The 15571-nt window shown below is 39.2% G+C and overlaps 1 protein-coding gene across 2 annotated transcripts in view; it reads right to left on the minus strand.

Moving 5' to 3' along the window:
* Positions 1-1691: 1691 nt before the first annotated feature.
* GCLC (glutamate-cysteine ligase catalytic subunit) overlaps positions 1692-15571 on the minus strand; it is a 36402-nt gene continuing 22522 nt past the window's right edge. For both annotated transcript variants that reach the window (XM_068937378.1, XM_009687022.2), the window contains exons 7-16: positions 14709-14783; positions 13648-13764; positions 12532-12670; positions 11889-12001; positions 11086-11178; positions 10240-10344; positions 7556-7637; positions 7357-7460; positions 7135-7255; positions 1692-3503 (exon numbers count right to left, since the gene is read on the minus strand). In XM_068937378.1, the coding sequence (XP_068793479.1) occupies positions 3298-3503; positions 7135-7255; positions 7357-7460; positions 7556-7637; positions 10240-10344; positions 11086-11178; positions 11889-12001; positions 12532-12670; positions 13648-13764; positions 14709-14783 (1155 nt within the window). In that variant the 3' untranslated portion in view covers positions 1692-3297. The remainder of the gene's footprint in view (positions 3504-7134; positions 7256-7356; positions 7461-7555; positions 7638-10239; positions 10345-11085; positions 11179-11888; positions 12002-12531; positions 12671-13647; positions 13765-14708; positions 14784-15571) is intronic.

Consider the following 15571-nt stretch of genomic DNA (forward strand, 5'->3'; position numbering starts at 1 on the left):
GTAATTATTAAATGCAGCATTTTTCTTTCTGTTCTCTTGTACATAATAGGTTCTGTACTGTCAGTAGCAATCTTCCAGTACACATGAAAGCAAGGTGTCACCTGCCTCTGCTGTCCTGGACAAGAGAACATCCTTACTGGCACATTTTTTCATGCACGTGTTTATCTTAAGAGGCAGTTTGAAGGGCCTGACTCTTGGAAGTGACTTGAATACTCCTCTCCTGCTAGAATCCAGTTCACAGTATCCAAACTGCGACTGAAAATAACCTCTGCCTCTGCGTTCACAGCTTCTGCGACCAGCCTCCTTGCCATAAAGCCAGATCAGCATGTAGAACATAACCTACTAAACAGCAAAAACAAAACGGCTACAAAAAATAGATTAATCGTGTTTTCAAGAGACCTCAGTGCAACTTCTACAAACGGCATGATTTTTATCATCTCACCCAGGCAATCAGGTTACTGCTACAGAACCCGAGTGTGTTACATGAGGCTCCTGATCCACCACTCCTGCAACAGCATTGCTTGCAGAACTGCACACACATACAAAAGGAACTACATTTTAAAGACATAACACGATTAAACCACAGCTAAAATAATTAAAAAAAAAATAAAAAAGGGCACTTACTGAGGCAGTTTGACTATTCAGAACAAAGTGTAAGACATTACCACCTATAGGACTGAGGACTCAGGAAACAAGAACTATAGGTTCTCTTAACAGAAAACAGAGCAGAAGGCAAGGGTTCAATCACTGCAATTGAATTGGGGCAAGAACATTAAGATGCTTGTGGGAAGTGCCACGATTAACACGTTACTAACTTCTCCAGGCAAGGAATCAAATCACTTTTCACCTCAGGTGCTTGGTGCTTCTTTTCTTCCCTTTGCTTAGGCAGCTTTTTGAAAGGTCATTATTTCCATGAAAGCACTTGATGACTGCAAGACCAAAAATGCCAAGTTCATAGCCCAAGGGGGTTTGGTCATGCTTTCCACTAAAGCTTGGCTGGAGTCTGCCAGCACAGTTCTTGGCCTAGGGAACGCTTCTCCACCTCTAAAAGGATGTGCAGATGACTGTATTTAGTCACCTCTAAGGTATATTCAAGCTAGCAACTACTCCACATTGGCGGTAAAACTTGCCCTCCACCTAAAGTAATGCTGATCTGCTCTGCCCTGTGCCAGAGACATCATCTTATCACACCACCTAGAACAGCTTGGAGCACATACTTTAACTCTTCAGCTGGGGAATATAAACTGCTTAGAAACCACAGCAATAGAAACCTTAATTAATCATCAAGCAGCAGGTTTACAGTTCATCTTTCCCATCCTTTCTTAAAATACCTATACAAGAACAGACAAGGGAAAATTTAAGCCACATTTTTAAAGTGTTAAGACAAAAACCGTTCTCTCCCAGAGGACAACGGCCACCTAACCAGCCCGGAATAGTGATTTAGTGTCAATTAAAGGAAAAAGGAACACAAGCTGATTCAGTACAAGCAGAAAAGCATTCTAGTCTTTTGTAAGGCATCTTCCAAACATGAACTGTAGTAGGCAGATGCTACCACTGGTAAAGTATTTGCCATTAGTTCTTCTGAGACAGTTCACTAAGAAAAAAGTTGGTGTGGGTAATGTGAGCTGTACTAGCCAGACAGGCAACTCTTCTCTTCTCATTTCTGAAAACGCACGTTTGACTCACACAAGTAACCAACACATACTGCAAATTTTATTTTTAATTGCCTTATTCCAGAAACTAAATTGCAATATGACTGCCATTTACACCTTCATTAAAACAAATCCACCACAGCAGAAAAAAGCATTCTTTTATTCTCTAACACACACCTGGGAACACAGCACAAATTCTAATGTCAGCACATAAAAGCTTCCTGTTAGTGCACCTTCACTGCAGTTTCTCCATTAGTTCTTTTTAAAGATTGTTTCACCTTACATACTTGCATATGCCTGCATGAAGCTTTGCATAATCTACCTGTAACACAATTCATTTTCTGAAGCCAGTGAAGAAGGGAAATTTAAAAGGCCCCATAAGTTTGCTTTATTTACAATGGCTAAGTTTTAAATACTTCGCAGTCACTCCCAGCACTGAGTCCCATTTCAAAGGATTAGTACACTTCATGATCAGGTTTTTTTTACAGGGGATTAAGTTGCCCATGCCTACAGCTCTAGAGGTATCTCAGCTGTCTACATCAAGTACCTTATAGGAAATAAACATGCTGACAAAAATACTTACAATAGTTTTTTTTGAGGGACAGAGGAGAAACTCAACCTTTGGAAAGCATCAGCAGGTCCTTGGTTTTGGCTGCAGTCATTGTTGACGAAACAGCAGCAAGGGGGAGGTGAAACAGCAGTTAAGGAGTGCCACAGAACAGAGCAGGTATCTCTGGTTCCTTTGTAAAGGGATCTTTGTTTTAGCTCTTATTTACTCCTCTTACTCCACCTTCCCCGCTTACGCCTTTTTTAAAATCAGACAGTACTCGGGCAAATTTTTGAACTATGACAGCACACAAACTTACTTGAGAGGGGGAAAGGAACAACCATGCATCTGGAAGGGGATACATTTATGTTAGTCTTTATGCAGGAAATGCGGGTTACATAGGAGCATGGCAGCCCTTTCCTGAAGACTACAGTTATCAGGAGACTGATGCACTTGTGTTATCTGGACGAAGACAGACCAGTTCCTCCCAGTTGTACAGCTGATGGGTGGGTGCAGGTCTTGTGGCAACTGAGAAACTGCTGTGAAGATTAACAAATAGGATGCACATGCATTTATATGTTCTTACATACTTTCAAAATCAGAATGGAAGGGAGAAGTCTCTATGAATCAAGGAGGTCCAGAAGACTTTTTTTTTTTTTTTTTTTGGAAACAATAAGGGAGATTCCTTAGCACATTCCAGGTTAGAAAAATTACAGGAAACATTCAGTAATTGGAATGCATATAATATACAAGTACCATTACATTTACAAAGCTGTTCAGGACAATTTTTCTCTTTCTAGAATAAGCATAAAAAAGTTACAGGCTAATTCACAATAACTTTAGATACAATGTTATTAAAATACATTGATGTTAATCATAAAAATATTTTACTATTTACATGTACATTGTATAAACCTTAACAATAAGAATATGCCCACTTCAGGACGCCTTAAATGAATATTTAGGCAGATTGGCCCATTCTATAGTGCAGTATCACTTGTTTTGGTCTTCACACCATGAAGCTGTACCAGATTCACAGTACCATTGCTAGTGCTTTGCTAAAATGCTTGAACCTTTCTACTGTGTAGGAAACATTCATTACAAAGAGCCAGTTTTGTTTCCGCTTTGTTTCTTGTTAAATCCTACTCCCAATAGTTCAGGACACTCTGCCTGGCCTTGTGCGATTTGGTTGCATTTCCAAATAAGGCTATAATTCATTTCATCAGTTATCACGCTATCTTGCTTGTAGTCTGGATGCTGTGCGATAAATTCCCTCATCCATCGGGCAACTGTCATTAACTCTCCTGTGGGCAATTGGAAGTCAAATTTCAGATCGTTTACACACCCAATTTACAACACTTAACACATAGTATTTATTGTGTATATAATATGTAGAATGTTATCATGAGGTATATGCATATGTTTTTAACTATGGCTAAACCTGATGTATAATTTGACTGACATATCAAGAATAGCCCAAAACTTACTTGTCTGGAACAATCTTCAAACTTTCAGACGTTGTAACAAGATAACGCAGAGAAAAGTATTATACTCAGCTACTGGAACAGGTGTTACTAACAGATTATAGCAAGAAGTCCCAAAACACTTAACAGAAAAGCTGTCTGAGACAAACCAAACTGCACTCAGGAGACCTCCACAATAATTATGTACATCAGCTCCTAGTGTGGCCCTGTCTACCTTGGATTATTCTGCTATTTTCCCGTGCTGGCAGCTCCCCCAGCAGAAGATAGGCAGGTTCCTAAATATACTAACTCCTGGTTTGCACACACAGTGCCTCTGCTCACCTAGGCAGGATTTAGTTGACCAAAGGTCAGTCGTCGGCACGTATGGGCCCTTGAGAGGGCCGTACAGGGCCAACAAGTGACACACACTACTTGCAGGAGACCTGCATCCTGACGAGGCAGCAAATGGACACCAGATGGATGCCACTGTTCAGGCTGTTGAATCTTACTCCTGAATGCTCTATATACCATCAAACTCCAACTAGTACAGATTAAGCTAACTTTGATAACAAGGCATCAACGTAGACTGCCAGGATGCCTGAAGAGCCTAGCAGAAGTGGAAGTCAGTTCTCTTGCATTTTCATTGCAGTTAGAACCTCAGCATTTTATATGTATGTACATATGTGCGTGTGCACACACACACGTATCCACACACACACTATATGTGTATATATACACACACGTGTGTGTGTGTGTGTGCGCGTGCGCACGCATACATAAAAGCGGACCAAAAATTATCCAGGAAGCATTTGTTGAAGGCATTATACCCTCGAACGAGAAATCTCTTAAACAAATCAGAAGCTGGGGACCTGTAAGAAAATCAATAGGGCCAGGGGATTACCAGCGCATAACAACAGAAATTCTGGAACTAAAACCTGCTACATGTTATCAGAGCTTACAGAAACTAGAGAGCAGCCTAACTCATGCTAACACAGACACCTAGTGGTCAGCCAGCTCAATTACTCTCCATTGGAAATAAATGACACCCACTGTAACTGCAGAAATCTACCATACATCTTGAACGCAGCATGCAGCTCTCAGAAAGAAGACAGCAAAAACAGAAAAAGGCACTGTAAATAGATAAGAGGTATGAGACAACTTCTGCGTAAGGAGAAGCAAGATGAAGGAAGTCTCAGGATTGGGAGAGACAACAGACCAAAGCAGTTTTACGAAATCATGAATGCTGATAAACAGTGAGTAGAGAACCATTATTTACAATACAAGAACTAGAAGGTGTATCATGAAATGAAAGTTCAAACAAGCAAAAAGGTACATTTTTCACAGAGCATGTAAAAAAACTGTGGCACTTTGTGAGGACCAGAAGTATAATTGCTTCAAAAGGGATTAGATATATACCATGGAAACCATGCCTATGAACAGAGATATATACCATGGAAACCATGCCTATGAACAGTAACTAGGCACCACAATTACCACGCCACCTTTGGCTGAGAAAACACCTATGCTGCAGACTGCCAGAAACTGGGGAAGAGTGTCAGGACAAGGTGGCGGGCCACCTTAACACTCCTTTCTTTGCTGTTCTGCGACTGTGGTGGTCACTAGCTGCTGCTTGCCTAGGCGAATCCGCAGGCTGATCGAGCGTACTGGCAGCTGCACACCAGCTAGACCCAGACCAGCAAGGGCAATTCACATCTTTGCTGCATGAGAAGAGGCGATTGGCAGAGACCAACTATGCCAGGGCAGGGTTAAAGCCACAGCAGCAACACTGCAGTGTTTTACGCACACAAGTGCTCTGTGTTCACCATCTGAGGAGAGAAATCTGAAAAATGACCATTCTTTGTAGGCAAGACATGTCCCGTGCTAGATGGGCTGCATTTCAGGAACATTTGATTTAAGATGGACAGTAAGACAGAAAAATCAAAGCTCTTGCTTGAGAAATATCATGGCACAGTAACACAATGGCTAATGCTTTTCATCTGTGAATCCTAGTTCCTGAGAACTATATTTTAAAATCATTTAAGTTTATCACAGTTGAAGAGATATAAATCCTAGATTCCTCAGTCCTGCCTTTTAAGCCTCTGTAAAAACATGAGCTGATCTTTGCAGTGCCTACAACTTGAAAGGTTTTGTTTGCACCATGAAGCTAACAAGTTCTTCAGAACGAGAACACCGGCCACATGGTGTTGAGCCTGAAGTAATTAGCTCTTGGGGAAGGAAAAAAAAAGAACAAAACCAAAACTAAACGTATGCCTCTCTTTTACTTTTTGAACAGCACTCTTCTGAAGGACAAAACCCAAGAAAACACTGCTACTGCAGTGCCTGATGTGCTTCAGGAAGTTTTCTTCCTGCTGGTTTCTCATCTCTCATTCAATTAGGCCAAACATCAAAACCCCAGTCCACCTTATTTGAGGGACAGAAACCCGAAACTTCCTACGAACAAGCAGCCTTAGGAAGGAATATTTTCAGTGAAAGGAGTAATTAGAGAGCTTGTTACCATTCTGAAGCACTACCGAACTATTACATTTAGCACGTGTGGAAAAGTCCCGATTTTTCACCTCAGCTTTAATAATGCTTTTAGCTAGAAATTTCTACAGTAATTTTCAAGTATTAAAAAGGAATGCAACACTTAAGATATATTCATAGGTTTTACATCCTTTTTTATGAAATAATTTGACTTTTGAGACTGAAAGTAACTAACTATCTAAGTGTATAGCAAGGCAAGCATACAGGTGATGTGCACACAGAACGGTATAAAACTGTTACAGACTTTGTGCCCAATTCTGAGCGAATTTTAATCATTATACTAGTACATTTTAAAAAGGAGCAGGAAAAGCCATTATATTGCCTATCTTCGAAAACATTCATGGGGGAGGCAGGGGAAGAAGCTGGTTTGCTCTGTTTTTTTTTTTTTTTTTTTTTTTTAAAAAGGAGTTTTGCTCCTTACAGCAGGGCTTTCTTATCAGGGAGCTAAAGACAAGGCCTCATGCTCTAGCATACCACAGTTTAATCTTATGAATGCCAGCACACTTTGGAGTCACACCAGTAATAACTGGCTATCAGACTCACCCTCGCATGTCCTTAGAGCACTCAAGTTAGAGGACGAAGGGACTAGTATATGTGCAACACACTACTACAAAGTAGGTAACACAGTGGCAAAAGCTGAATTAAGTGGTGTTGGAAAGCGATGCTTGCATTGGATACTACCCACAAACTGTATCAGTTACTCCTAACTTAAGTTCTAACATGGATCCTGAAACATTTAAGGTCAGAATTAAATAGGTCTAGATCTAAGCCAGGAAACACGTTCCGGTCCTCTGCCTAACGATTCAATACTTAACCAGAGCGCAGCAGTTGCCACCAGTTTTACCCAATTGATAGCTAGAAAATATCTCAATTACTCTCAAAGTAGAAAAGTGCCAGGAAAATCACTGTCCAAAAAGGTCAGACATACCAGATGCTCTCTTTTTTATCAACTTCAGGTAGTTTAGGATGGTGCATCTTGTGTCCACATCCACTTCCATGTTTTCAAGATAAGAATTCAAAACTGGGATCAAACCAGGAAAGAATCCTTCCTGTATAAGAGAACACAGTCAGCACAAAAGATACTTGACCTAATTTTTGGGAGGGTGGAACGGAGGGAAAGGTTGTGTGTCCAGATAGAAGAGGCTACGACCTTCCCATTGATAATTGTATCTATGCTCATTAAGGCGTACTCTTCTGTTTCTGTTCCTGTGCCGTTCTGTGCAGAGCCACATCCATCCACAACAGCATTTCCACCTTAGTGAGCGACAAAGGAAAAGGAAGTAGTAGTTAGAAGGCAACAGGCACACAAAACATTGACAACACTGTTGTCAGATTGCTTGTTGCAATACCTTTACAAATATCCTTCCTGAAGTAAAACATCCCCTGCCGGACAGCATCTCTTTTCTGGGCCACCTTCATGTTTTCATCCACCTAGTGAAGGAAAATTTTCAGACAGTAGGAATCTCGAAACTCTCACATTTTGGTCTCATTAGTTGGAAGATCTGCTATGTTTCTCACTATTCCACCACACAAGGCCAAGCTCTGGAGGTATTTCATTTTTTCAAGGGTCTTGCGCAAAACCAGGAAGAGATGACTTTCTATAAAATTAGGTCACCAGCAGAAAAGGTAATGGTATTACTAATAGGCTGCTATGTTAGAATAGGCAATGCTAATCTTAAGTCTGAACAGAAACAGAGCAATAGCTCTGATTATCAGGTTGCATCTCATCTGGCAAACTTCTCTATGAATGTCTAGATGCAATTTAAATTAGTACAGAACAAGAGAACTCACATTTCCCTACCCATAGTCTGTTGCTTTCATTAATAAAATCATTGAAGTCTTTAGAAGAGCCACCACTGTATTAAAAACTCGCAGACATAATATTCAGGTTCACGTAATATCGGATTCATTTATCTATCCCCAAATGCAAACATCTATCAGATAATTAGATAAAATTAAACTGTTAGTGGAAAAAAAAACCCTCTAAGTTGTAATATTATCAAAAAGCTACACAGCAATGTCACAAAGTTTCTGGATAGGAGATTTTGTCCATCGTTTGATTTTCAGATACCTAGCTTTACCATTGCCTTAAGAAAAAAGGCCAAGACTTGCTGAATTGTTTGGTTCACCTTTTAAGTGCAACGCAAAATCTTCATTAAATTCTTAACTTTCAAAGCTTTGTTTACAAAAGCCTATTTTCATTATGTAATGTATTTATGCAACAAGTCGCTTTGAAAGATTAGAAGCATTCTAGCTGACTGGAAGACAACCATACTTGATTAGACAGCAGAGATTGAGAGATTAGTCCCATAAACCCTTATTCTTCTAAGCAGCAGAGGCAGGTTTCGTCTTCCAGAGGTTGTGCAATTCTGTACTGTGTTATGTGCTGAACTGCTCTGCAGGCTTAAACAACTTGATTTTTCACCACCCCCCCCCACCCCTCCCAATTCTGTTCAGTTTCCTTCTATACTCAGTCTCTTTTTCAGTCTTAACTGGTACTCGTTAGCTAAAAATTTGCACTTTATTTATGAGACATTCTGCATGCAGTGCCTAAGTACACTACTGATGAGTGCTAAACTGCTGTATCTTATGCTCATTATTTATGCAGTCTGAACTCCCTGACATCAAGAAGAGAATTCCTCCTTTTAAGTTTGCCATTTCAATCAATTATTTTTTTTAGACTTAATAATAGAAATGGAGAAAAATACTGAAGTTAAAAACACTAAGAAAAGCAGCAAGATACTATTGATACACAGTAGGACTATCCATCTGAATGACAATTTTCTTGTCAGGTATCTCAGGAAGATGTGCAAGTACATTTCATCCAAAACAATCTAGCAACTGCGCAGACAAGATTAAGGAAAAAATAATTTTGCAGCACTGCCCTGTTTAAATGAATGAATGAAGTCGCTACAGAACTGTTTCGTTTAATAACTGTAATATGATTTCTCCAAAGCTTTTAAGCGTGTTTATTCCCTGCTCCTTATACAGAATTCACACAGGAACAGTTGCCTGAAGTTTAACTTTTATTCTTTCACTGAATGTAAGACAGCAAGATAAACTTACACAGAGAGTTAAAGTACCTGGTCACTGGTGCTGAACAATGCAAATTACAGTAGATTACTATTTTTTTTATTTATTGTTCTCAGAACGCACCACTGATTATTGTTGTAGGACAGACCTCTTCTACTGAATGTCATACATGTCATAATAAAACCTTTGCTTTGGGAGAATGAATTCAGTACAATGCCAAATCCATGTGTTTATATGCATTAATTAACAGGAGTAAGTGGAGAAAGGAAAAGGCGGCATACATTTATATTGGCTGCTGAAGATGTGGCTCTTCGGGGAAAATCAAATGTGTGTGGAAGACTGAAGTTTGGCAGCCTAGGAAAGAGTTATTTTCGTAATTCATGTTGAGTTACCTTTGATAGACAAAGCCAAAACGGAATGCCCAACAGGAACAAGTAAGAGGCAGCCACGTTCTTATTGCCATTACTGAAAGCCAAATTCAGCTGCTTTTAAGAGAACTAATCAAATCAAGACATCCTTGCTTTCCCTAGATTTTTAACAATTTCTGTATAGACAAACAGTCTCTGAAGAAGTGTCCACTGGCCATTTTTAATGCTGCCATGAAAGGTAAACCAGAAACAGCTAACCACTTATCGATAAGCTTAATCCTATTAGATAGTAGTAAAACAGTTGTTTAATATCGTAAAACAGTTGTTTAATATCGTAAAACAGTTGTTTAATATCGTAAAACAGTTGTTTAATATCGTAAAACAGTTGTTTAATATCGTAAAACAGTTGTTTAATATCGTAAAACAGTTGTTTAATATCGTAAAACAGTTGTTTAATATCGTAGAGTTGGAATTGATGGTAAAGTAATGGTCCAGACGAAAACCGACTGAAAGATGGAAATGAGTATTCTGCAAATGTATGAATACTAGTTCCCAACTTGCAGAGGGTAAAAATGAAACTTGACTCAATTACTATGCCTTTAGCTTCAATAAATGTTATATTTCACACCTACCTTGGACAAAGGAATGAGGAAATCCAGTTTATATGACAGAATCACTCTGGTGAGCAACACCACAAACACAACATACGCAGAGTTTTCAAAGTCTGTTAATTGGACCTAGACATGAAAAGATTAAAGACTAAATTACTTTAGTTGGAATACGCTCACAGAAATAGATAGCTATCTGGAAGAGTTTAAAACAGATTGACTCAAATGTTCATGCAGATACTTGTAATAACGTATTCACATGTTGTCTACTAGCACAGACGGCAACGGGCGTGCTGGCATCATCGACGCTGAATTCAAATGCACATTGCAGCACACTCACTCCAACAGCCTCAACCCTTTAATCCAGTGCCAAAACACACTTGTGTTTAAATAACCTGCACCTTCAGGCTCTCTGTGTAATTACAAATGCGTAATAGCTCTCAAATTTCCACTTTAAAGGGACTGAAGTTAGAGAGCTCAGAAATAGAAAGCTATAAGACACAAGCACTTGTGAAAGACAAAACACCGCCAGCGGAATTGTTCCGTACCAATAAAAGTACTCAAGTAGTACAGTTTCCCAGGAACTGCACACGCTTTGTTTACAACTGCTTTAATGCAAGCCTAATTCCTCTCCCCATCACCCCAACTCCATTAGCATGCTTTTAATATGCTACAGTAGATCCCCTTGTCAGTTACGTTCCCACAGTCCGCGTTTGATTAAGCACTGCTGTCCACTCCACTTGCGCCTACCAATTCAGAGGGGAGAAAACACAGCAGAAGTAATAAGGGTTTGACAGTGGATGGCAGAACGCCTGGTGTTTTTCCAGTCGTAAGTGAACATGCTTTTGTGCATGTGGACTCCTTCCTTACCTCCATAGGCCTGAATTCCACTCTCCATCCAATATCTGAATTTGGAGGTGGTGGTTTAAATCTCATCGTCTGCCAGTTTGTAGACTGAATATTCTGCAAAGCAGATGAAGTCATCTGTCACAGTCAAGATATGCACCATTCTCCAGCACAGTCACAAAAAAACAAACAAGCAACCAGAGTCTCATTAGTTTCCCCAAGAGCAGCCCATCAAATTACAGAGAAATACTTCCAAATAAAGAGGCATGACTCCCTAAAAGCTGTAACGTAGCTACCCATCCTAAGGTGTGGCAAATATGTCATACCTCCTTATATTGTGCTGTTTGAGGATTACATACAAGATACTATGAGGCAGAGCTTGACCGACCTTTTTATAGAGGGCTGATGCATCCAAAACTAGAAATACTTATCATTATCATAGTCATTCTTTCACAAATCTACGTAATAAGACATGCACTTATATATAAATGCATCATACAAAATAGCTTTTAGCAAGCCATAAAAGACGGCAGTTCCCCACAACAGTTATCTACACGACTATAGTTTGGGCTCTCTCTGTTTTATTGGGTTGAAAGTATGAGCCACCATCTTCTCCTAAAAAAATGACAAAACAGTTTAGAAATATACAGCAATAAGCATGCTTGTAACTGCAAAGTCACACGCTAAAGAACTAATTGGAGTAAGCGAAAAACGCAGGAAAAGAACAATATTATCAGATAACATAGCCATCCTCTAATTGAACAGTACTACAGAGAATAAGCAATTTTAAGTATTTATTTATTAAATTGCTCTTAACCAGACATAACCTCAAAATGGTCCGATTCATTCGCATCATCTAGATGTATTTTCTCCTCAAACAAAGTCAAAGGGTCTCGAATGAACAAGTGTGCAATATGCTGTGCCAAAAGGTGATCAATACCTACAAAATGAAAATTCAGAGAGATAGGTCAGAGACCACAAAGCAGGCTTTAGGAAATGATACGTTTTACAAGAAACAAGACTGAAAACATCCAGTGGTGCAAGGCTACCTTAACCCACCACATCCTGTTAACGCTTAAACGATGACTCGGGGAGGGAAGAAAATGATTAAAGAGAAAAGAGAATGTGCTCTTGCTTGGAAATAGCAGCTGAACACTGGTGTAGCTGCCATTCTTCCTGTTTCCTGATGCACCTGTGTCACAGTTCCTAAGGCAGCTCTACTCTCTCTCCACAAAGATAAAACATTAACGTATCAAACACCAAGCTTCTCAAGCTGGAAGCTTGGGCACAGTTTCCATTACAAATCACTATTTTTACTCTCAGGACCAGACCACACAGATACCTCCTGAGCAGCAGTCACTACTCTCAGGGATGCACAACGAATGAAATAAAGACTACAACTTCAAGCAAAATATCCCCACACACTGCAAGCAGTATTCTAAACCTGCTCATAATGAGGCAAACACTTACCTTCCTTTATCAGGTGCTCGTAGATATCTTTGTCTATTGTCAAATCAATGTCATTGTATTTCTCACCACATTCAGATAGATAACTGTCTATGGAATCATATCTGGATTTACTGATTCTATAATGGTTGTTCTTCAGTGGCTATATAATTTAAGAATACAATATTTTAACAGCTTGTTAATAACGTTACCCGAGTTTTGCTCACTCATGACACTTATCTGAGAATTATTACCCTGTCTAAAAAGAACTACAGCTTCAAAGATTTTTCAAACGATATTGAGTCTTCAAAAATGAAAGGAAAGTCCAGATGTACAGACATGCACGTGTGCAAGAAAGATCTTATTAGCACGAGTCTTAAATAAGCTTGACAGAAAGTCATCCTGGAATTGATGGCTTTGTTCATAGACATACATTTGAATGACAAAACAGTCCACTCTTCCAAACATAATGGCTACACTTCTCTAAAAACGGAAGTGTTCTCCTGAAGTAACACAACATTTCAAAATAAATCTAAGTATCCGGAAAGTGTTATTATAGCTACGACAACACGTACCAATACAGTTTCATTATGCACACATAATTAGAGATGCTCTTAAACCAGGTATTTCAATAATCATTTCAAGTTTTTTTTTTTTTTTCTTTAAATAAGTTTGAAGATGTCTTGGATGTTAACTGCTGCTTAGACAAATTTCTTAAGTTCAAGTTCTGATGACTGGCTCCTTTCATGCAGTTCCAGTTTATATTAGAACTTATTCGGCATCACCTGCCATTTAATACAAAGCAACTTCTGCCTTTTGGGCTCAAGTACAGAAAGCAAAATTTCATCACAGACAGACTTTTTCAGCAAGCTGCGGAAGAGTCAAAGTGGAGTTTCACTGGAATTCCATACCTAAAAATATGTATTTACTACCGTACACCATATAACTAAGGGGAATGTTTACATCTCCTCTCATAGGAGATATTTACTACGAAGAACACACATTCCCTGCATATAGTCATCAGAATCCCTGATGAGAATCCGACACTAAAGAAAGCTCAAGTATTCCGTCTTCCGTCTTAAAGGGGAAGAAAAAAAAAAAAAAAAAAAAAAAAGACGCCTACTACCTAACCTTACTTACCTGCAGTCCCCTCTCTTCTTGTGTTCGATCATCTACAGATGCAGAGATTACTCCCCAGCGACAATCAATATCGGACACATAGCCTCTGTAGAATGGAGACGCAGCACTCAACGCCATCTAAAACAAAATAGAGCCTGATATGGAAAGAAAGGACAAGCCAAGAAACCAAAAGTAGTATCTTCATCTCACAGGAAAGGGAAACTTGTTGGTCCAAGAAGTAACTGAAGTCTATAGACTTCATTTTAGCATAGAGCTGAAAGCCCATCACATCACAAACCTCTCAAAAACCTATCTCCAGAAAATAGCTACACAGAGAAATAGTGTTATTTAACTGGCATCTGATTTTCTCCAAATTTATTATGCCTATGGGTCAGCACTTCAGGAACAGAGAGCTGATACACATATAAGCAATTTCATGATGAAGCAGCAAGTATTCTGCTTGCACACCTCCAAAAAGTTCACTTGGCCATCATTTTATTTTGTTTAGCATATTGGCCAGGCACTTCATCAACAGAGTTGGAACATACCTCACTCAAAGCTGGAGCTTACCATGTAAAACAGGCTGATACTTTGTTTTATAATACCTGTCTCTAGATGCTCACAAAAGGGACACATGTAAGCCACTTAAGTTGAAATTTTCCATAAAGTCAAACAGGAGTTGAAACTATAAAAATTCTTTAAGCTGTGACCTTGTTTTGTTTCCCTGAAAAAGGGCCTCAAATGCATTTGCAGAGGTGTTTGACAGAAGTCTTACGCGTGTGGGAAGCAGGAAAGAGAGGATGAGAAACAGTCATCTTTTTCTTTGTGGTACCATATATGTTTTTAGAGATTGTACTCACACAAAGGTCACCTGGTGACAGTTCAGATGCATGAAATCTCTTCGGAGTGAATAGTAAGACTTACTCAATGTCATGTGACAGCACAGTAAGAGACACTAATACTTCCATGGAAATACTAAATTTCTCACTAGCATCTGGGTTTTTCCTCATATAGATTTTATTTTTTACGTTTAGCAGCTTTTGCACATTGAATAGTCCATGTGACTGAAGTGCACTACTTACCACAATTGGACAGATTGTTGCTAGCTGATCATAGAGATATCTTGCTTCAGAAATGCTGCAAGCCTGGAATGTTACCTGTTGGAAGAAGTACAATTGCTACTGTAATTTCTATAATCACAGCACAAGCTCCATCTTCCTAGAATTTGAGTATCTATTAGAATCAATGATATCATACAGAGATTTTAATACCAAGAATTTTAAATGTCTTTTTGCGATTCTTAGACAAACTTTTGCCCCATCTGTCAGTGGCATTCACTTCATGAGCTTCTTTCCCCGTCGTTTTCATGGTCATTAAAACATTTCACACCACAGTGCTTAGGCTGCGAGGCTAAACGTACAAACATTTGCCAGAAACCAAGAAAAGAGAGTTAACATCCACAGTACACACATGGGTTGTTAATGCAACTTCAGGAAGCACGCCAGGAACCAGCTCCCTTAAAACAACAGTCAGAAACTATTGCAGATGTTTGTTTTACCTTACAATTAATCCTGTTTTATAAAATCGCCGTAATTTCAAGATGCCTTTGTTTATTTTTCCCAGTATTGCAGGATCAAAGAGTTTTGTGTCTACTCTAACGTAAAAACCAAAACACAAACACCCTTCCCCCCCTCCTCCCCCAAAATCCAATTTTGCCTGTATTAGAGGCCAGCAAAATGGACACAAAGCAAGACGGAAATGAAGCATTTCCAGAAGACATTAATGGTGTGGAAGTCCTAGATGAAACTTGCTCAGAGCAGCATCAAACGAGATACATCTGCAGTATCAGATCCTTCCCAAACTACCACTTCACACATTTTAAAGATGCAGAGGGTTCAAACACCTCAAGGTTATTAAAAGAAACTGAACATTCGTCCATCTATGT

The sequence above is a fragment of the Struthio camelus genome, chromosome 3 (assembly GCF_040807025.1).
Source record: "Struthio camelus isolate bStrCam1 chromosome 3, bStrCam1.hap1, whole genome shotgun sequence".
NCBI lineage: Eukaryota > Metazoa > Chordata > Aves > Struthioniformes > Struthionidae > Struthio > Struthio camelus.